This window comes from Amphiprion ocellaris, chromosome 3 (genome assembly GCF_022539595.1).
Source record: "Amphiprion ocellaris isolate individual 3 ecotype Okinawa chromosome 3, ASM2253959v1, whole genome shotgun sequence".
In the NCBI taxonomy this organism is placed as follows: Eukaryota; Metazoa; Chordata; class Actinopteri; family Pomacentridae; genus Amphiprion; species Amphiprion ocellaris.
The window spans coordinates 31,805,354-31,827,641 of NC_072768.1; the positions used below are offsets into that span (position 1 = coordinate 31,805,354).

At 41.3% G+C, this 22,288-nt stretch overlaps 1 protein-coding gene across 1 annotated transcript; it reads left to right on the forward strand.

Moving 5' to 3' along the window:
• The first annotated feature begins 939 nt into the window (after positions 1-939).
• Positions 940-19,857, forward strand: LOC111568213 (matrix metalloproteinase-15-like). The gene is made up of 10 exons (XM_023269740.3): positions 940-1,722; positions 5,305-5,453; positions 6,484-6,606; positions 6,696-7,012; positions 7,365-7,526; positions 10,794-11,188; positions 12,645-12,783; positions 15,712-15,862; positions 15,959-16,074; positions 18,266-19,857. Exons 1-10 carry the CDS (start codon positions 1,609-1,611, stop codon positions 18,736-18,738), a joined length of 2,139 nt encoding a protein of 712 aa, XP_023125508.2. The 5' UTR covers positions 940-1,608; the 3' UTR covers positions 18,739-19,857.
• The last annotated feature ends 2,431 nt before the right edge of the window (positions 19,858-22,288 follow it).

Below are 22,288 nucleotides of genomic sequence, written 5' to 3' on the forward strand. Positions count from 1 at the left end.
GAATTTGTCACTTTAAAGGGGTGAATGCTTATGCAATCACTTATTTTATATGTCTAATTAATTTACATTATTCTGTACAAATCCATTTCATGTTGACATCAAAGAGTCTTTTTTTGTCAATTCTTCTCAGAAAAGTTCAAAAGTATGTCATGCATTTTGTAGTGACCACACAAGTCATGGGGAAAAGTCAGTAAAAACAGTTGCAACAGTAATCAGGGGGTACAGAATGAACCATAGTACCACTAATCATGGCTGCAGTGGTCGTCCTCCTAAAATGATTCCACAGATAACATACTACTTTCACCAAAATACTAAAACTAATAATATATGTTAAGGCAGCCAGTGGTTCTACACACCACAAGGTGCCCTTTTTTCCACTGAGCAGCTGCCCCCGAAATGTCTGTGCACACCACTGATGTACATGTTGAAGAATTGACAATAAAGTTGACATTGACTTTGAAATATGTATCAGAAAGTTACATTTTACAATCGAAAAAACTTAATTTTTTTGTTGTGTATTCATTTGTTTGTTTGTTTGTTTTAGCTTTAGATATAGCTATTTTAAGTACTGCTTACCCATTTTCCAAAGATTTCCTCAGGTCCCCAGCAGTTCATCTGTGGGACCAGAGTTGGCATGGATTTTTTAAAAACAATTTAATTTCGTTATGATAATTTTCTTGTACGTTGATGTGCTTCTCTGTGTAAGCCTTCAGATGTTCTCATACATTTTTCACGTCTGTCTTTTTGCAATGCGTTTTTAAGGGGAACTGAGGGGAGTAACATTTGTTATTTTTATTTTTTAATTTTTTTTCCAAGAGGAACTTCTCAAAAAAATACTTCAATTCCAATGTAGTTGCCTTTTAACAGCAGCAGATGGCACACTGACCATGGACGTCTGTGGCCTGATGTGGGCCAGGTTTATTAGGAGGAAGGAGGCCCTCTTCGTAGGAAATCACTGAGAAATCTTTTTTTTTATCAGACATACAGCTGCCTGATGGGCTCCACAGTATCTGCTCATCGCGTTTCTGCTCGCTGTTAAAATCCGAAACTTGTGCAAAACCCCGCAAAAGAAATCCGATCGCTTTGCTCAGTTCAGAGTTTTACGTGCGTCTTGTTTTTTCCACCAGCAACTTCAGAAACTGCCTGAATTTTTGAGCCACTTTTCATGCGCTAATCACTGCATTTGGACGCGTGAGTCCGCGGAGCGTGGAAGGGACTTTGTTGCAGGACTTCTGTCTGAAATCTGCCGCTGCTGATCGGCCATTTCGGACGTCGGAAAGGGGGCAAGGACTTCTTCATTTGCTGCTGCGATCACAGACAGAGAACCAGCCGTGTGAACGCTTGGATGAACCATGAGGCTGCTGCAGGTCACATCGGACTGCCTGCGAACCGGAATGGATTAGTGTCACTTTGATTTTCCTGCAGGGTTTGTAGACTTTTCGAGGTTTTTCGATGTCAAAGATGACCAGATAGCTCACTTGCTGAGCGTTTTTGATTAAATGCAATAGAAGAAGAAGAGAATAAAGGGCCTTTTTGTGTCACCTTCATCATCATCACTCCACAAGTGTTTTGCGACCATCCGGGCTCCACAGGCGGCAGATCAGAAAGATGGCATCTCCACAGCCCTGGACACAGATCATCATCACATCAGCCTCTTTATTCTCCCTGATCCTGAGCAGCACCGTGGCTGATGTCCCCGAGGAAGAAGGCTTCAGTGCTGAGGTACACTCATCAGATGGTCATGACAATCTGTTGAGATCATTTTAATGATTTCTGCCTTTGCAGTCACCACAATATGAAGCACATGTTGTCTCAGGAAATCATTCTTTAACTTAGAATGCATTGCATGTATGTAGTTTTAGACAAGCAAACAAGAGCAAAGTCAAAGCATCAGGTGGGCCCTGCAGGGATGCCATTTGACCTTTAGTTCTAGTTCCAAATAACACCACACATGTGGCACACATATGGGGATCTATCTATCTATCTATCTATCTATCTATCTATCTATCTATCTATCTATCTATCTATCTATACACGAGGACATATGAATGTAACTGTCAAGAGTTAAAGCTTCGATTACAAAACATCTGAAAAAAAGATTATTAAAATGTAAAATATGACACAAAGTCTTAACACATGTCCTTGCATTTTAGATACAATATAGAATCTTCTATTTCAAAGGTGAAAACTGATATAGTCAAGGACAGCATGAGATTTCAACATGTTTAAATCCAATTATGAATGATGTTGACGCATATATGAACAGCTAACAATGTAATGTGTACATTATGTGGATATACTGAGGTGTGTATTCATATATAAATAAGTGTAAATGGCATTTATTATGAGTTGCAGTGGATCAAAGGAAGCTGTAATTGTTGATAAGGACTAAAACAGCTATTAACATGACATGATATGTGTTTTTATAGCGTCTCTGCACTGCAAATATTGATTGATTGATTATTTATTAGATGTTTTTTTTCCTTGTGCCCCACCTATATAGGATTACAAGACATGTAACAGTAATCAAGATGGCAACATATGAAATCATAATGTACAACTCCAAAAATTCCAAAATATTGTCTTTACACACCAGAAATGCCCTTTTTCAGTTGGTGTCTCAAACAAATCAGGGTTCTTCAGCATCAAACAAACATTTCATCAAGTTCTGCACAAAGAGCAATGGAATATAAGGAGGGATTCATCCTCAGCAACACCAAGATCGCAAAAAAAACCCCACACAAAAGCCTTTATGTCTGCTCTACCTATTTACCCCCCTATAGAAATCAAGTTTTTTGTCTTGTTGCCATGTCCACATGGTGTTTTATTATGCTAAAACATTTAGCTTTACTAAAACTAGCAGTCTTGGTCACGGCTGAACATTTCCTCCTTAAAACTGCAGTGTTCCATTGACAGTCTTAATGGAACACTCTTTTAGGGTTTCATGCGTAACTCTGGGTTTGAACATGTATGGCTGAATTACTTGCCACTGTGTAAGACTGGGTAGTTTTACAGTGTTTGAGTAGAGTTGTGGGTGAGCTGGTGTGCTGGTGTGCTGGAGCTGCAGCCAGTGGGAAGGGCTGAGGCAGGTTCTTAATAGATTCTACAGGAAGCACCAGTGCAGACTTACATTAAAGCCAGTTTAAAGGAACTGAGGGTTTATTTCTATGCGGTGGAATCCGGCAAGCTAGTCATTTGTAACATTGTTCCATTGATGTTCGTTTTCACCTGCTATAATGTTTGGTCTACTGACCGTCCAACATACTCTGAAATTCACTGACATCTGTCACAGACATGTAGCTGTTGGATAAAAAACGTCACCACTGACAGCACTCAGGTTCAGAACAATGCTTCTGAATATCTCTTACTGAACACGTTTCACTCTGAACACGTGTTGTCCTCCAGCCTAAAGATTTCCAGCACATCTTTGCAGCATCGGAGTCAACTGATGGGAGAATGACTCTACAATATAGCTGCTAAAATGACTGTCACAAATAAAAAATTAACTGCAATCATCCTAAACACCCAGTCATCAAAAATATTCTACACTCATATCATTTTATGCCATAGAGTACTAGTGATTCCTCTGCCAGAGAGCTCAGAGCTGATGCCAACCTTTCCAAAACATTTCTGACCTTGACTTTACATTTTCCAAAGCAGTCAATCAAGACTCCAAACTTTAGATAATTCTCAAATATTTCAAATTCCGTTTTCTTCCTCATGGTTCTTCCCTTTACTGTATGTGCAAAATACCTTGCTGCTCGCATCCCTCTCCCTAAAAAAGAACGTACAACAAACTGTAATGTCAAGCAGTTAATTGAAGTTGCCATTGCACAGTTTCCACATCATATTAGTTCGAATGTATACACCAGTGGGTTTACAGTGGACTCAACTGGTATGTCAGTTTCATCTTCGTCCATTTTAACAGGAACATGGTCACTGCAGTTCAAAAATGCGTCAGTGTGTTGATTCACTAACGGAAGCAACCAACACCTTTACATAAGTTCTGACGTCACTTCATCATTGCGACTCTCTTATTAGATTGCTCAGTAGAAATCAGAAAATAAATTAGTTGTAAACATTACACAAACGTAAAAATTAGACTTCAGATAATTTTTTTTAAAGTATATTTTGGCAGTACCAATGCTAAAAACATACACGTTTCATTTCCCTTTTAATCAACGAGCAGGGAGAGACTTTAAGCAACTTCAGTTCATTTGTTAGTGTAGTGTAGCTGCTACTATAGAATCCAGTCTTTTAACCTCAATTGTCTTGCATTGCTTTTGCTCAAATGAACGCAGTTCAGATCTCAATGTAAGCACCCAGCCAAACACTTCCGATAAATACAGATCTGACTTAAACAATCTTTCACAAGTTATGAGTAAATTTGCTGAAACAGCAGAGGCACAGAAATGCTCCTGATGCCAGTTTAATGTGGTTTTTTCATATTGTGATATATGTGTGCAAAAATGTTTCTATTTATTTTCCACGGTCTGACTTAACGATGGAGTTTTACTTCCCCTCTTTAATGTTCCTCAGACACTTGCATGAATGAACCCATTCGATTGGTTGAGGCTTGTCTTGCTATGCAAAAATATTCTCCAAGGAATTTTTTTCGCAGCATGTGTATGCATGAAGGTGTGTTGCATGTGTGCGTTTAGCTCTTGGCCTGCTTTCATACTGTACATACATGAAAGCATGAGTCCAGCTGTGTGAGGCGGCCTGTAGTGTTATTTCTGAGGCTTCTTGAAGGGCAGATCTTGACAGGATTTTTTTCTTTCCCCCTCAGAAGCCATCGTCCTGTTTGCTTGACTACGTGGCTCTGCATGCTCAATTTCACTGTCAGCAAACGCGAAACAGAAAGGGAAATTTCAACGTGTCACCGTCACTGTCAGACGGAGGTGGATACTTGCAGAGCTGCATGTTTATCTCTTGTACCACAGGACTGACATACAGTTTAACTCTTGTCAAGAACCTTTTAGTTTTCCCGTTTCCATCCTCTTCTTCTCTCCTCATCTTGGCTGTCAGTGCAGGAATGAAAGAGCAGGAATGTCGTAATGTTAATGCAAGCCATCTGTTTTGTATCTCATCTCTTTTTCTTTTCTTTAACTCCTCAGATGCTCTTTCCAGTCTTTAGGCCAGCGGCTTGTTCCTGGATTAGCATAACAGTGCCTCTCTCCCAGCAGCTGTAGCTGTCATACTCATGTATACAATACACCACGGATTGCTGACCTATAAAAACAGACACGTGTTAGTCTTTCTGCTGAGGCTAGCCTAAGCAGTCTTCTCGCTTTCTTCTTGCAGTCGTGGCTTCGGAAGTTCGGCTACCTGTCTCAGGCGAGCAGTCAGATGTCCACCATGCAGTCGGCTCAGATTCTGTCCAAAGCCATCAGCGACATGCAGCGATTCTATGGGCTAGAGGTGACTGGAGAGATGGACGCTGCTACTGTCACGTAAGCTCTATATTCTTCTGTACCCTGCAGGATGGTTGCCTCACAGACATGCAATACTGCAAAATAGTAGTGTGCACTGACCACTAAGTAAATCCAGTATTCTAAAAGCAAACATCTTATTGTATGATATATCTGGAGTGATATATGAACACATTTGAGAATTTGAGAATGCAGAATAACAAACCTCATCTCAAGTGCCAGTTTTTAGTAATGTTTCATGGTGATAAGGTGACAGTCTGATTTTGCTCTTATTTCCTATTTACTAATAAGGCAATCATGCCATTTCTTCATGTTCACCTAACCTTGATACATTGGGTTTTGTTCTCGTTCTGCAAAATTTTTAAGATTTACAAAACCATTACAAGATCATAAAGGAACAATTCACCATTTTGGGAAACGTTCTTTGTTGTTTTCTTCTTGGGTGATAGATGTCACTCACTTTCATGTTCCCACAGTTTATATAAGGCAACAAATACCAGCTGGTTTGCTTAGCATTAAGTCTTTAAAAAATGGGAACAAACATAAGAAAATTTACCATTAAGCACATTGACAGTCATTAAACAGCAACAATCAACCTTTGGGCTGAGCAAGGCTGGCTTTTTCTCTAGGTTACAATCCTTACAATCCTAATGCTAGGCTAAGCTAAACAGTTGCTGATGGTACCATCATAATTAACAACAGAGATGTGACTGATATCATTCTTGTCATTTAACTTGTGGCAGGAAAGCAAAAATAAATGCGTATTAAAAGAATGAACCACCCAACCGAGTAGGTTAAAAGGTTACATTTTCAGATGCCAAAAAGGGGCTAAAATGCAGAATTGAGTACAAAAAATTGTTTTGTAAAGACAATAGAGAACAAAATATAATTTGTCTTCCTCAAAAGTTGCAGCACAATATACATAGAAGTGTTAACCTGATACCCTGATGGAGATCTGTCATTCTACTCTTATGACTTTTTTGTAGAAGTGAGAAAACTGTGCAGCCACTTTTTACAACAGTCTGTTATTTATCTGTGTTTGGCTGTGCAGTGCCATGCGTCGGCCTCGCTGTGGCCTCCCTGACAGAAATGCAGATGAGCTGGTTGATGGAGCGAGGAAAAAACGCTATGCTCTCACCGGACAGCAGTGGGACAAAGACCACATCACTTACAGGTTTGCAGGCCTGAGCTATAGAAAAAACACAAAAATCAAGCTGAATGTCTCACGTACCTGCTCTGACACGCCCTCTCTTCTGGCCTCAGTATAATGAACCAACACATCCCCTCCTCGCTGGGAGAGGAGCGGACGTACGACGCCATCCGCAAGGCCTTCGACGTGTGGAAACGGGCCACGCCGCTCACCTTTGAGGAGCTACCTGCTGAAAACAGCATCAACGGCAGCCAGGCAGAGCTCGCCGACATCCTGCTGCTGTTCGCTTCTGGTTTCCATGGGGACATGTCATTGTTTGATGGCGAGGGAGGGTCGCTGGCCCACGCCTACTATCCTGGACCAGGAATAGGCGGGGATACGCACTTTGATGCAGATGAGCCTTGGACACTTGATAACGAAAACCCAGAAGGTCAGTGGATTAGTGTTTTTTCCTCCTTGCGAAGGAATCATCTTCAATCACCTCAAATCATCATCTGGGTTTCTGTAGTCTTGTGTCTTGTGAGCAGCTGGACTGAAACCAGAAAGGTTCGCCACGTGAACAGCTGAGAATTTGATTTTCATTTAACAGTTTTTTTTCAGTTCAGCTTAGACTAGCACTGTCTTTGTAAAAAGTTTGACCTTGTGGGCAATTTGCATTTGTGCAAGTGTATGTTCTTACATTTCTTAGCTGTATTTTATTTTACACAAAGAATAGAATGTGAATTTTAAATCTTTTATCCATAACAGTCACTCTTACTGTCTGTTTCTCACTTGTCTTGCAGGTATCGACCTCTTCCTCGTTGCTGTCCATGAGCTAGGTCACGCTCTGGGTCTGGAACATTCAGATAACCCCAGCGCCACAATGGCTCCTTTCTACCAGTGGACTCACACGAAAAACTTCACACTGCATGAAGACGACATCAAAGGAATACAATACATATATGGTGAGAAATACACGCTGTTCTAATACATGGATTTACAGTCATGGAGAAGATTATTAGACCACCCTTGTTTTCTTCCCTACACTACAACTCTCCAGGAGTTGTAGTGTAGGGACACACAAATAGCCTCATTCTGCCTGAGGATGGCATGCTGGGAAGAGATTGCAAAACAACCAAACTCAAGTCCTCAAAGCTGTTTTGACTCTAAAATCACTGTGAGTTTAGAGTGGAGAACGTGAGCTACAATCTGAGTGTATATCACACTCGTATCACATCTGGATCTTTGTCAAAGCAAGACAAGAAGCCTTGTAAAGAAGCTTTGTGCATATCGGCATCTGCAGCAGACACAAAGCAGTGGAATTCACTCAAAAGAGCATGTCATGCATGTTTTCATCTTTTTCTGAGTGAATGGATGCAATTGTTCTTTGACAGATGACATTTTTCGCATGCTTGAATGTTGATTTTAGAAAATGTCAAGTGTGTGCTGGTGTTTTCCGGCAGTGACTCTCTTTTTAGAGCTGAAATTTTTGGCCAAAACATTCGCAGATTCTTTCCAGACATTGTTTGCACTTAGTGACTGATTTTTCTCTTTGCTTTAGGTAAAAACAAAGGTTTTCCACAAAGTTCATGCTTCCCCTTTTTTATACTCTTTTTTTACTGTCCAGTTTTGTCTTAGTCACATCTCTGGTATCACATGACAAATAAGAGATCTCATTCACTTTGGGAAAGTTGTGCATGGTTTTAGTTTCTCCCAGCAAACATGAAAACTTTCCACTCCCACGCAATTCTTCTGGCCTATTGATACTCCTCCATTTGAAGCTGCACCAGGTTACACTATGACATTTTGGCAGAGCAGATGTGAAAAATCTGAGGCTTTGACCTGAAAATACTGTAAAGTAAATGTGTCATCTTAATTTATACAGTAGTTTCCTTTATTAAACATATATAAAGGATTGTGCTGGAAGAAGCCTCTGATTGGAGGAAAAACAGGATCTGATGACTCAAAATAGAGACCAACACAGCATAAACTTTGTCGGTAGAAATAAACATTTGGTTTCCTTTGTAGAGGTTTTTATGTAAGAGGCTGGCAGCCTTGCAGATTTGTGCTTCCCAGGTCAGTTTGTCCTCATAAAAACCCGTCTGTTGACTAAACCAGTTAGGTTTAACAGAAACTATTAACATACTCCTACTCGCCTTCTTACTGTGTTACTAGATTTGCTGCGAAACATGCAGTTCAATTCTGAATGGACTTCTTATTTTTAAGGAAGTTTAAACACACTTGACATTCAAATGCAGCAATATTGCTACACACTTTATACATGGATCTCTGTGTTCATGTGTGTGCATGAAGGGAAGATTTCAAAAGATGCAAAGATGCAGTACAACTCAGCAATTATTAGTTTACTGTAAAGTTATGCTAAGCAGTATTCTCTCATTACCCTGTTTTTCAGCTGCAACAGGCTGCTATTCTTAGCTGACAAGCTTAAAAATCCACTTCACACACCTTTCATTACCTTCACAACACCAAATAATTGATAGACGAGTTAGAACCTGGCTGGTGAAAGAGAAAAATGTTTCATTCTGAAGTTGGTGGAGACAAAACATTAGACTTGCATTCACTATGTGGCAAGTATATTGGCTGCTAATACATTCTAATGCTGCTGTGTATCTGGTAGATGTGTAAATATGCACTTTATCAGGTGACAGTGTTGTGTTTACAGCTTGTTGCATTTCTCCTAGTGGGCAAAAATTAATTAAAGCAAAGCATACGCTGTGTTCCAGATGGGTTTTTTTGTTATATTTGTTGAATCACATCCTGATAGCAATCAATAAAGTGCTCTGATAGTAAAGAGGACAAATGTAATCTTTGTCAGAGGCTTGTAAAATTCCCATCCAATCATTGCATTTGGTCCACATGATATGACTGGATGGCCTTCCTGCTAGTTTACTTCATACCTGCCAACTGCACACATGCCAATTGTGCTTTCTTTGTCCATCACTGGGGTCAGTGCAGCTACATTTTCCAGTTTCACCTAAATCTGCAGCATCTTACACTGCAAAACACACCTCATATCACATCCATTTGTTTTTGTGTATCTTTCAGGGCTCGTTCTCTTCTCCATCCTCCTCCAGTTTCATTATGACACGTTTGCATGCATCTGTGTAAATGTTTGCCGCCTGTCCTAACTGTAGCCTAGCTATGAGAAGTGATGTTTGATTGTATTTAGTCTATACTGACAATGAAACAGGACATTTTGCAAATGTGTTTTTTAGACATAAGGTAGTTTTGTTTTGGATTGGATATTTTCTGTTGTATTCTTTCAAACAGCTTAGTCTCGCTGTTTCTTTGATCCCGTGTACTGTAGCTTTAATGCAGCTTTGAAGTTTCATGAATTTCGTTGACTGATGTTGGAACTGTGTTTTTCTTTTTGAGCATAGAACTTTGTAAAATAAATAGAGCTGACTGTCACTATACAGGGGCTTTAATTTTAGCAAAATGCTCTTTGTGTTGAGACGCTTCCATTATGAGCAATTGGTGATGATGAAAATAGCCTATTATAGCCAACTATTGGGTCTTTTTAATCTCCCAGTAAGCTATTTGGGGTTTGAAAATATAGTGTGGCATTTAAGGAAGTAATACACTGCAGTTACACAGATTTGATCAAATTCAATTTTATGAAAAATAAACAAGGTCGCAGGAATGCTATGATGCCCCTGCTCGAAGACATGAAGGCTTCACTGAAAATGCAGAGCTTTAGAAACAAACAAAGGCTTGATTACCTCTGTTGACCGTAAACTCTGTTGAAGGTTAAAATGCTGCAGATGCTGATTTTTTTTCCACTTGCTGTTAGCTGAGTCACCAGCCAACACTGGCCTTAATATATTTCTAGCAGTATTTTTGGCTCGGCGTAACTCGATACATCTTGAAGCCCATCAGCTGTCCATACATATTACATAACTGGCTGTATCTGTGTGTTTTCCTCTCTTAGCAACCAGCGGGGGTGATTTTTTTTTCCAAAGAGCAGCCAGCACAGTGACACTCAGTCAAGTGAGGTTGTGGCACAAGATGGAAAATTCCCCTCATTGTGTTGGAGAGGATATTGTTGGGGGAAATGGAGAGCATAAAAGAAATGATTTATGTCTAATAAAAGGAATTCATTCATTCATTCAGTCAGATGGAAGTCATTCTTCCTTTCAAACATCTTAACTATGAAATCAAATCTTTCTTCTTTTTGCTAAAGCCTAAACTTTTCATCTTTTCTTTCTCAGGTCCTCCTCTCTCCACCGATCCTCCACCCACGTCTCCTCCCGAACCCAACGATGACTCCCCCACCTCTCCCTTTCTTCCTGAGGATGAATCCACCTCCTCTTGTCCCACCGACCCCCCACCTGAATCGCCCAGCCCGGATCCTCCAGGTCAACCTGGGCCGGGCCCCAGCCCTACCTCTCCTCCCACTCCCTCCACCTCCACTCCCACCAACTCCCAGCCCGAGCCGGAACCCGTCACCCCTACGGTCAGAAAAGACGTCCCCGCTCCTCCGCCTCCTCCCAGGCCTCCAGCTGCCCCTCGGCCTCCCAAGCTGCCGGGCAGCCAGCCCCCCAACATCTGTGACGGGGACTTTGACACGGTGACCATGCTGAGGGGGGAGATGTTTGTTTTCAAGGTGAGGAACAAAACAGTGATAAAGGAGACTTTGCTCCTCACAGGGATTTCGAGTCCCTTTTTAAACTGCTTTCCATTTTGAGAGCATCTGAATGTGTTTGACTTATGTCTGAATAAGAACCTGGTCACTTTTCTGTGGAAATTGTGATCCATTCTTACTAGAGAGAACCTAGTAACAATTTATGGCACAAGTTGGAACTGTATGTAGTCGCAATAACAAATAGGTACACAGATGTGATGAGCAATGTTTGTTACTTAATGATTGTCTGACTCATCGGATGTAAGTTGGCCGATCATTTCAGTCTGCATCCCCCCTTTTCCACTATATATGTGTGTTAACTGCTCCAAGAAACAACAACAGCAACTTTGGGCAACAACCTACCACACTAAAAATGAAACAGAAAATTTTCCCAAGGAGTTGAATCATGCAGTAAGTCAACTCTGTTCTCTCTGTTAGGGGTGAATTATCCATGTTCATCACAGAGCTAAATGTCCTGCGTGGAAATGTTCCACGGCAATAATGATTTAACGCCAAACCCTGACACTACAAACAAGCCAGAACGTTTTTCTTCCCCTGTAATAGAATGACAGTGTGGTCCAGCCAGACAATAATGTTCTATAGACTGGGCTGGCAAAAGAAGACTGCTTTAATGATGAGCAAGGTCACATTCTATATGTATAAATTTATGGGAACACATCCATTAGGCCAATACTGCAATTATCATGCAGTGAGACTATAAAACTAAAAAAATATTTATAAAAAACTTGATGTGACAAAATAATGTCGACTTTAGTATCCAGATCAGACTTGCGCAGTATCCTAGCAGCTGTGATGGAGGTCAGGACTCAGCGTGAGGACGACTGCTATAGCAAATAATGTGTTCGTAGTTTATAAACTGTGTCACAGCTTGCTTGTCTGAAGTGAGCAAGACGTACACAGTGTTATTTGCTTGCTGTTAGCTCTTCTTTTGTTTTTTAGTAGCTTCTTGAACCTTGATGTACTGTCCAATCTCAGCATATGACAACTAAGTCCCCACAGATTTATCGACGAGCTGATTAAATCAGTTGATTATAGCCCTTTTCAAAATAATCATCATCGGCCGGAGTTTTGCCAAATAAATGCCAATATATTCTTAACTTCTCATATAACAGTAAATGCTGTTAAGTGTCACAGTCGCACAGAATGATGTCCTTGCACCATTTCAGTCTCCTGTTGCAGTTTAACTCTCTTTACAGTGTGTCACAATGAATGACGCATGCTTCGTTGCGTCGGTCATGCTTTTCGTTTACATTGCATGGCATTGCATACGTATGTATGAAGCCATAACACTGAAGCCAGGAATGTTACGTCTCCTGTGTCTGAAAAGGGCCTCATACAGAACAACATGTGTTAGCAGAAGTGAACACTGAGTGTGTCTGATGAAAGACAAGCACCTTTATTTTGCTTTCTTTTCCAGGGTCGCTGGTTCTGGCGGGTGCGGAGGAACCGTGTCCTGGATAACTACCCCATGCCGATTTCCGTCTTTTGGATCGGTCTCCCCAGTGACATTGACGCAGCCTATGAACGCCACGATGGCAAATTTGTCTTTTTCAAAGGTATGTGACAGCTGTTTACGACCAATAAAAACCCAGTGACCTCGCTAACGCAGCGCTCGCATGCTGAGCAGTGTGCGTGATGCGTTGCATCAAAACCCTCTTGACACTTTATGGCTTAGCGCCTTGCTTAAAGGCACGCAGCCCACTTTGTTTCCCTGTGTTTGCTTTCCCTTTCGCCGAAGCCAACATGGGGCAGTTTAAGTGTGTGCTCTATAAACAGAAAATGAGGAGTGAAACACAAATCTTTGCTGTGATTTGAACTGGTCAGGCAGAAAGGAAACAGTGCAGCCTCAGCTTGATTTACGAGGTGATGGTAATAATTCAACACAGGCATAACTCTCTGTATCTAACACACACACACACACATAGAAATGTGTAAAACACTTGAAGTTGCATGGAAAAGAAATCTCTCCCCTTCATCAAATGATTCAGTATTTTAGTATTCTGAGAATATGGCTGCACACAGAAAGAGAGCGTTGTGTTTGTGTGTCTTTGCATGCATGTATAACTGCGTCATCGAGTTGATGTGTATTAATGTGTGACTTCATTGGGTGTCTTGAAAAAGGCCTGTGCAGCGTGGCAGCTGTTGTTGGCCCAGTGCGACTCCACTCCAGCTGAGCCCCAAAAGGCTTCATGAGAGAGGTGGAGAATTGCATCAGCCTCTTTCTGTGCTGCTTTGCTCCAAATGTGAACAGCTGTAATGCTTTTTTACTTTCACAATGAGGCCACAGTGCCATTTGTCATGCATTTTCAGGATAACTGAAGCTTTTGATTGCCGATTTACTCTCATCAACCACCATGGAAGAGTTGTGTGTCGTGCTAACGTGTTGTCGTTGTTTTGGTCGCATTCTTTCGAGGTTAAAGGAAAGCTGAAGTTGCTTTAGGGGCATGTCCTCCAAAGTTTTTGGGATATTATACGCATCAAAATCAGCCAAAAAAAAATAAGTCAAAATCATTTAACTAGAAAAGAAAACACCAGGTCAAAGCAGGTAAACAGCTTTTCCAAAGTAAGTGTGCGCCGATCAGCACACACTTAGCCATTACACTTCAGTACAGTATATTGCAATGCTGCAGTGTCCTGGCAGCAGAAGTGGAAAGTGGCTGAATGTGTGTCCAAAGATTAGGCTTATGGGAGAAATTGGCTCTCACATAAGGAAGTCTTGGAAAATTTGTGTTAAGCCCACCATTTCTACCTTGCCTGTCCTTTCTACTTTCCTTCTACAGTGAGTAAACTCCATAACATATACCATGTGTTCTGGCCATCAACTTCTCTCCATCTGCTGCAGCTTTTTCTCTCTGCTTTTCTTCTCTCGCTCATTAACTTTGTCCTATAAAGAAGGCTACAGTCAACTAAGGTAAATCTTTGTCCACTGAAATCGTACCTACTCTTCAAACTTATCGATTGGTTGCAGGAAAGAAAAATCTTTATCTGTAGATAAACAAAATTGGCCACAGTGCGCTAAGTAAACTCTACTTGCTTTATTAACCTAAGTGAATTTTGGATAAACACAAAAAGCTAGTATTTGCAGCATATTAAATCATTCTAAGCTTTTTTATTTTACATTGAAATGACACCAACAGAGTCAGAGCACACCTCTGCCTTGTGCCAACCATGTGCCTGTATTTACCGTAATTTCCGGACTATAAGCCGCTATTTTTTTCCTCATGCTTTGAACCCTGTGGCTTAAACAATGATGCGGCTAATTTATAGATTTTTGCTGGCTAACAAGCTTCATACCATCAATACATTTAGACTCGTCACATCAGCCCAATGAAATTACCGAACAGGTCACAATGGACCAATGAAACTGTTCAAATTAAATCAAACGCACTCACACTAAATTCTTCACATCAGTCATTTTGCGCTTCATGCACACACCTCATCATGGAAAACACACAAAGAAAAGCATATGATGCAGCTTTTAAGTTAAAGGCAATCGATCTGGCTGTCGAAGAAGGAAATAGAGCTGCTGTACATGAGCTTGGCTTCAATGAATCGATAGTGAGACACTGGAGATGGCAGCGTGAAGAACTGTCAATGCAAAAAGACGACAAAGACTGCCGTGTTACAGGCACTGTTCGGAAAAAAGCATTTATTTAATTATAAGTTTAAAAAAAATCTTTCTGTGTAAATATCTCATGTTACAACATGGACACCTGCGGCTTATAGACAAGTGCGGCCTATGTATGTACAAAACTTTTTTTCTTTTTAAATTTAGTGGGTGCGGCTTATATTGAGGTGCGCTCAATACTCCGAACATTACGGTATATGATTTCTGAAAATGGAACGATATCAGCTTGTGTTCCCAGTGCAAAAACTATTGAGGAACGTAATGCTGATAGTTAGCTTACCATTTTGAGAGATTTGCCATGTTGGTTGTTTAGCTGTGACATGCATACTGCTGTTTGCAAGGTTAACATTCATTGGCCGGCTGTTTTGACAAAATGCAGCTGCCAACCACCGACTTCTTTGACATAGTGGCAATTAGTTAATATGCTGTGAAGATTCTCGGTCATCCAGGTCATGGTAATTGTAGGAGCGTCAGTGAAAATCAACTGAACTTCTCTTGTAGGTTGTTGAAGACCAATTAATTTGGAATCAGCTCTCAGTAAATGTCCAGTCTTCTTTAGGTTGGGCCAGTTTAAAGTTTTCATGAAACTAAGGCTTTTGGGGATAGTCTCTTTCTCTTGCCACCAAAAACAATGGATTAATCCTGGAAGGCTGTTGATGTAGGACTTTTCTCCTTATGAAAGTAGCACCAGCGATTGTCTAACCAATTAGAATTTGGTCAAATGAGAGCATATCGACCAACCAGTCGACCTGGAGGCTGCAGAACCTACTAATAACCAAGATTATCTGTACAGGGAGGTTATGTTCAGTGTGCTGCTGCCTCTTTAGAAACATAATTATCCCTCCTGCCTCTACAGATGATAGATACTGGGTGTTCAGGGAGGCCGATGTGCTGCCAGGGTATCCACAGCCCTTATATCAGTACGGACAAGGAGTTCCTGCACACAAGATCGACACAGCTATCTGGTGGGAGCCCAATGGATACACGTACTTCTTTTCAGGAGACAGGTATGAAAACGGACACATGCAACAAGATGCGACAGTCAGGAGAAAATGTTTTTGTACACTGTGAAAATATCTTTATACGTTTGATTGTATGTGCAGGTACTGGAGATACAATGAGGAGACGCGCACTACAGACCGCGACTTCCCCAAACCAATCAGCAGATGGGGCAAGATTCCCGACTCCCCAAAAGGAGCCTTCCTCAGCGATGATGGTGGTAAATAACGACTTTAAATCGGGGAAATTCACAAGCTTTATTTAAAAGGAGGCAACATCAGAGCGACTTTGGTTTATGAGGATCACAACCGAGCACCAAAAGCTGCACATTCAGTATGCACAGCGTGACGGAGTGGAGGTGGAGGGAGGGAAGGAATGAAAGGTTGAAGGGGTGAAATGGGGTGTGTAGAAGACAGAGAGGGGGGAAAGAAATACATTGAAGACTGGTTAGGCTGGAGCAAACAGAGCAGAGAGAGAGAGAGAGAAGGGTGAGGGGAGGGGGAGAGAGAACAGAGAGAGGAATGAGAGCTCTGGTTTGAGGCTTGGCCCGTCCTTCCTTTGGAAATTAGATTTGAGGCAGAGCTGCCCTAAATGCACTCAGTAACAGTCAGATCTCGTCTCCACCCAAACTGGTCTAATGTCTCTGCATGGAGCCTGGTTTCCACTACGGAGCCGCATTTACACCCAGAAATTTACCTCAAGAAGATTGTGCGTGTGGTTCTTTTCTGCAATGAATGACCGATTAGCGCATTAAAACCACACATCTGGATGGATTTATTGCTTTTTTTTCTAGTTTCATATAGACAAAGTTATGTACAGTCTGGCGTGATACTTATTAGAGTCAGTCCTGGATATGAAGAGAAGTCAGCACGGTGCAAAATACGGGAATGTTGGGGAGTGTGAGAAAGCTTAACTGCTCCCTGAAGAAACATTCCTGAGTCTGCTTTTTGTTTGCATAAAAACTGAACTTAGTTTTACCCTGTCAAGACAAATGATAAAGTAAACGAGGAAGTTTTGAACAAAAAGTTATATGAGATGACCAATAACCTAATATGAAGCTACTGCAACTACGCATAACAACTGTAAACAGCTGGCAAGGGTTTGTCCAAATGTACAAATATCTGGACCTCTAAAGCTCAGTAATTAAGACACAACATTGCTTAATCAGTAGAAATAACTGTTTAACTAGTGAGCTTTAGAGATGCTGGGTTGCATATTTCAGTACCTTTGGACTGAACAAGACCAGCTGTTTTCCCCTGTTTCCAGTATTTGTGCTTAATTAAGCTAACTGGCTGTGGTTGGTGGCTTCATATTTAATAGACAAATATGAGAGTGGTTGAAATCATCTCATCGCCTCAACTCTGAGCAAGTGAAACAATGATTAGCTAGTTTTATGGGCTTGTTTGTGAACCATAAATGCCTTTCAGCAACAAAACAAACTAACAAATAAACCCATAGTTGGACTGAAATAACTGGACCGTCCGGAAATTTAGACTCTTTGTTGTGTTTTACGTTCAAAAAACAGGATTAAATCCATCTAGAACTGAATCAAAACCAAAGTCCTCGTTCTCCTTAAACTTGTTTTTCCATCCAAGAAAGTGACATGGCCAGAGTCTACATGCCAAACATTAAAGGTAGAGTCAGCAGTTCTGTCAGATATAGTAAGTACCTCCAAATGTTCTGCTGACTGTCCGTTTTCTATGTGCACTGAAACAAAATTCCGTGTTTGTACACAGCCCTGCTTCAGGGAATGGAAAGCAAAGTGAATCAGACCAGTCCAGACACTATTCTAGTATGTCCTCTGCAGAAACATGAGGATGCACAAGCTCAAACATGCACAAGACCAGGCGAGAGGGATGGGGAGGAATGATGGAGGTAAAGGCGAAATAGGGATGATAACTGTGGGACTTGATAGCTGTTTTCATATGCTAACTAGCTAAGTATTGGTCTGACTCACTGGATGTAGGATGCAAGTATAAGCCATGCTCATGTCAGTGGATTCTCTACTTCCTTCTGCTATCTGTGTGTTACCGTTATCTTCACAGTGGGAAACAACAACCTCCGAGCAGCAAGCTACCACACTGAAAATTTTGGATTTGCAGTATGACAGCCCTGCTATGTTTTTAGTGGTGAATTATGTAATTAAATCACATTTTAATCCCAAACAAAGTCGCATTGTTTGCTTAGCCCTGCCTACAATGACTGTGATTGGTTTAAATACAAACAAACAAACAGGAGTGTGTTTTTCACCGATCTGTTGCAGCCAGGTGATGTTCTACAGAATGTGTTGGCAAAGTGAAACTAGCAAAATATCAGCCTTTTTTTTCCAGAATGGGACTCAACCTTTAATGCTATACATATTGTGTATTTTCTAAATGAACTAAAATGTCTTGCATCTTCTTCTCATGCAGCTTACACCTATTTCTACAAAGGCACCAATTACTGGAGGTTTGACAACCGCAAAATAGAAGCAGACAAAGGCTATCCTCGCTCCATCCTGAAGGATTTCATGGGCTGTGTGGGAGTCCCCGACCCGAAGCCCGACTCAGACACAGAGCAAGAACCGGTGGACAAACCAGTCAAACCTTCAGACAGAGGCAAAGATGAGCACAAAGAGCCGGACGGGGGCCAGGACAAAGACACAGAGGAAGGCAAAACCACTAAAGCCGACGGCACAGAGGAAGACGAGGACAATGAGGTGAACGTGGTCGTGACGGTGGCCGACAACGAATCAAAGATCATGACCCTGATCATGGTGACCGTTCCTCTGGTGCTCATCCTGTGCATCCTGGTCCTAATCTACGCCATCCTCAGGACTCTGCAGAACAAAGAGACGCCGAGGGCCTTGGTGCACTGCAAGCGCTCGCTGCAGGACTGGGTGTGATGCACAGAATTAGAGGCAATAGAACGGGTATTCATCATTTGTCTGGCGCAGTCACTGCCGTCAAATTTTTCACTCATGGCGCAGGTGGGGAAAGAGACTTTGACACAGTGCTAGAGTTTCAGAAAGCTGATGATGAGTTACCTCAATGTTTAGGGCCCCCGTTATTCATTGTGAGAACTTTTATTGCTCGTGAAATGATAAAAAATCTGCGCCTATGGAGCAACAGTTTCCCTCATTCTGGCCTTGAATTCAGCTCCAGCGGGAGTTTTTATCTCTGTGCCTTCCAAATGTCTCAAAAAGTACCTCTGTTTGTGGAAAAAAACATGCTTATTTCCATTTCAACTTTAAAAAAACGCTGATTCATTCACCTTGGGTGTACGTGACACACTTCTGTTTCCAGTTCTAATTGGACAGAAGAGGGACATTCCAGTGATTTATTTGTAGAAAATGCAGACGACGTCAATCGAGCACATACATGATACAGAAGCACACATACTGTACATATGCAAAAACACGAGTGTTTACCACTATTAAAACAAATACATGTGTGAATAGGAACAAACCTTCCATGTAAATAACTAAGGTGCTTCAACCAACCTTGACATTTTTCGTTCTGTTCAAAACAGGTCATTTGCACTTTGGATTTTGTTTTTGTGACGTAACCTTTTTGTGTTGTGCTGATGTAGCAGCGATGCTTCTGCTTATTAAACACACACAAGCAGGCGAAGCTCCGACCAGCGCAGGAATGTCAGACAGCTGCGTGTCCACGACTGCCTGTCTCCCACTGAGCCCATTATGTCTGCCCTCTTTCTCTCTCACACGTTCCACCGTCACATGATCTCAAAAAAAAATCCCCGATCTGTGCTCCTTTGTGCATGCAAGCCCACATATGCAGACACACACATAGAGACCACTTACCCATACAAAGGCACATAGAGGTTTTGCACACAGACACACAGGCTCCAGCCTCCCCTCCTCCCACCACAGCCATGGTAACAGTTCAGACTGTACCACTAAAAACACAATCCCGGCCGAGGCATATTGATATATGACTGGTGCCCGGGGCTGGGATTCATTCACTTCTTTTTCTTTTTTCTTTTTTTTTTTTTTTTTTTTTTTTACAAGAATCAATAAGTGTTGTGGTATTTTTTACAAATTCCGCAACCTGTGAAAACATTGCAACGTCGTCCTTTCTTCTTCTGCATCTCCTCTGTCTTTTTTTTCATGCTAAATGTAAATAGAGTTGAGGCTAATTAAGTCTACGAGGGAGAAGCCTGCAGGCTCGAGGAGAATGGGTCGGGGTCTGGTTTCCATTAAGCCCACATGTTGCTGATTTAGTAGTGTCAGGCATGAGAGGAGGGATGAGAGGGGAGAGCTGGGGAAAAATGCAAGAAGTCGGAGTTTTAAAAAAAGTATTGGTGGTCGTGAGTAAGGAGAAATGAGAGAGAAGGGAAGATGAGTAGGGGAAGAAAGAAACCGGAGGAGGTCGAGGTAGAGGAGGGGAGAGGGAGGGCTCTGTCAGCATTTCCTTTCCAGTTTTCTGTGGAAAAGGAGGAGCGAGGGGAAGGAAGGAAGGAGAAAGAGAAGTTGGAAGGATTTTTAGGAGGGGCAATGCTGGCGTTGCGCCTCCTGACCTACATTAGGCCACTGAGTCCACTTCTCCTTTGCAGCTCCTCTTGTTTTTGCTTTGCTTGTGTGATGAGCTGGAGGTGACTTATTCTCCCTCTTACCTCCTTCCTATGTTTTTATCTCTGCTTTCCCTTCTCCTTCCATTTGTTTTTCATTATTAGTCTGTCTTTTTCCCCCTTTTTCTGTTTCATTGCTGTACCTTACTGCATTTCTGTGTTCCCACATGTATTCATTTTCTCCCCCTCTCTTCTGGAAAGTCTTCTCAATCATTTAAGAGATAATTAATTCAAAGAGACATCTGCAGGATGTGATGTGATCTTGTCTCACTCTGTGTTTCTCTGTTTTCTGTCAGTCTGTGTAAAGCCACTATCAACAAGTTAGATTTGTGCCTTTTTTCTCTGAGTACTAAGGATTTTTTTAAAACTATAAAAAGCATGAGGGAAAGTTTTAACAATGTTTCTTACCTTTCTCACTCTACTTATAGTTTGTAGTTTTGTACATTTTCTTGTTCTGGTTTTCTGTAAGAACAACAGTAGATTATTATGACGATGTTGATGCATGCAGGGCATGTTCTGTAAGGCCTGTGCACTCCTGTGTAGAGTACAATAAAGGTTTCGCAATAAAACTCAAAGGTAAAAAGCAACAGAAGTCTTCTTTGCAGCAGTATATTGATTTCACGTTCTTGTAACATCTTTTAACCCTTAGAACCCGACAGATGCACATTGTGTTCAAATTTGGATTCAAGTTTAATGTTTACGTACAGCTTCCTGCTTCAGAATGACTTCAGAAGTGATAAACATGAAGGCCAAAACTGTTTCAGTCCATTTGGATTGAAAGAATAGCAGGAACAACATATTTTACAAAAGTGTGCATTTGAACTCACAAGCAGCATTTTAAGCGTATAACAATCATAAACACTGCAGCACAACCTCTGTTCAACAGGTCAACAGAACTCATGCATTAACTACACAATAAATGGTATTAGTGTTATACTACTTATATATTGTATGGGCACAAAGGACCTTGCTTAAGGGTCCGCACTGGACAACTGTGCCCCGACAGGGATTTGACTGAAGAACTGAGCACACAGCCAACATAAGAGAGAAAAAATTATTTTCAAGGATTTGAAGATAAGCTTAAAGACCCCCAGTGTCCTTCACTCCATACCTCACTTTGCCATAAACGTCATTAGGTGTTTAATGTACAAGCAGACTGTGAACAGATGCAGGCCTTACAGCTGTCTTCAGCTGCTTTTATAAGTGTAAAAATACTGACTGACTGCTGAGCTTCTTAAACATCTCAAGTTAAGCCTCACTAAGTGAAGCTTCACTCTCCTCCCACAGCAGCAGCAGCATCTGTCGTTACTCTGCCTGGACACAAGATGGCAGCATGGAGCCACTGAAACTCCTCACTCAGCCTGTGGATGCTGTCAGGTGTGGTCTGTTGTACGCCATATGTCTGTATGATGAAGCAGGATGTGAGGTTACTGAGGTAACTTCAGGTTTAACTCTGGGTTTCAGGGCTACGATGGTGGTTCAGTTGTTATTGGGGTACATCTCCATGGTGACTTATGCTGAACGTGTTCAGAAGCAGGTTATGTTCCAGATAAATGTAAAAAAGCTCCTCCTACTGGCCAATTAGTTCTCTGGGAAAATGTCATCAGCATAAGAAGATTCATCAGAGCTCAGTGAGCAGATAGTAAGAGGAGAAATAAAACAGAAACTGATCAGAAAACACAAAAGCCTTATAGCATTACTGGCGACCTTACAAGATTGGTAATAAGCCGATTTATTGATTTGATTTATGATTTTACTTTTGTTTTTTTTGACTGACTCCCAAAACCATTGAAGCAGCTGAAAATATAAGACTGAATGTTTCACAGAAAAAATAATTTGATTAAACTATTGGATAATTTATTATT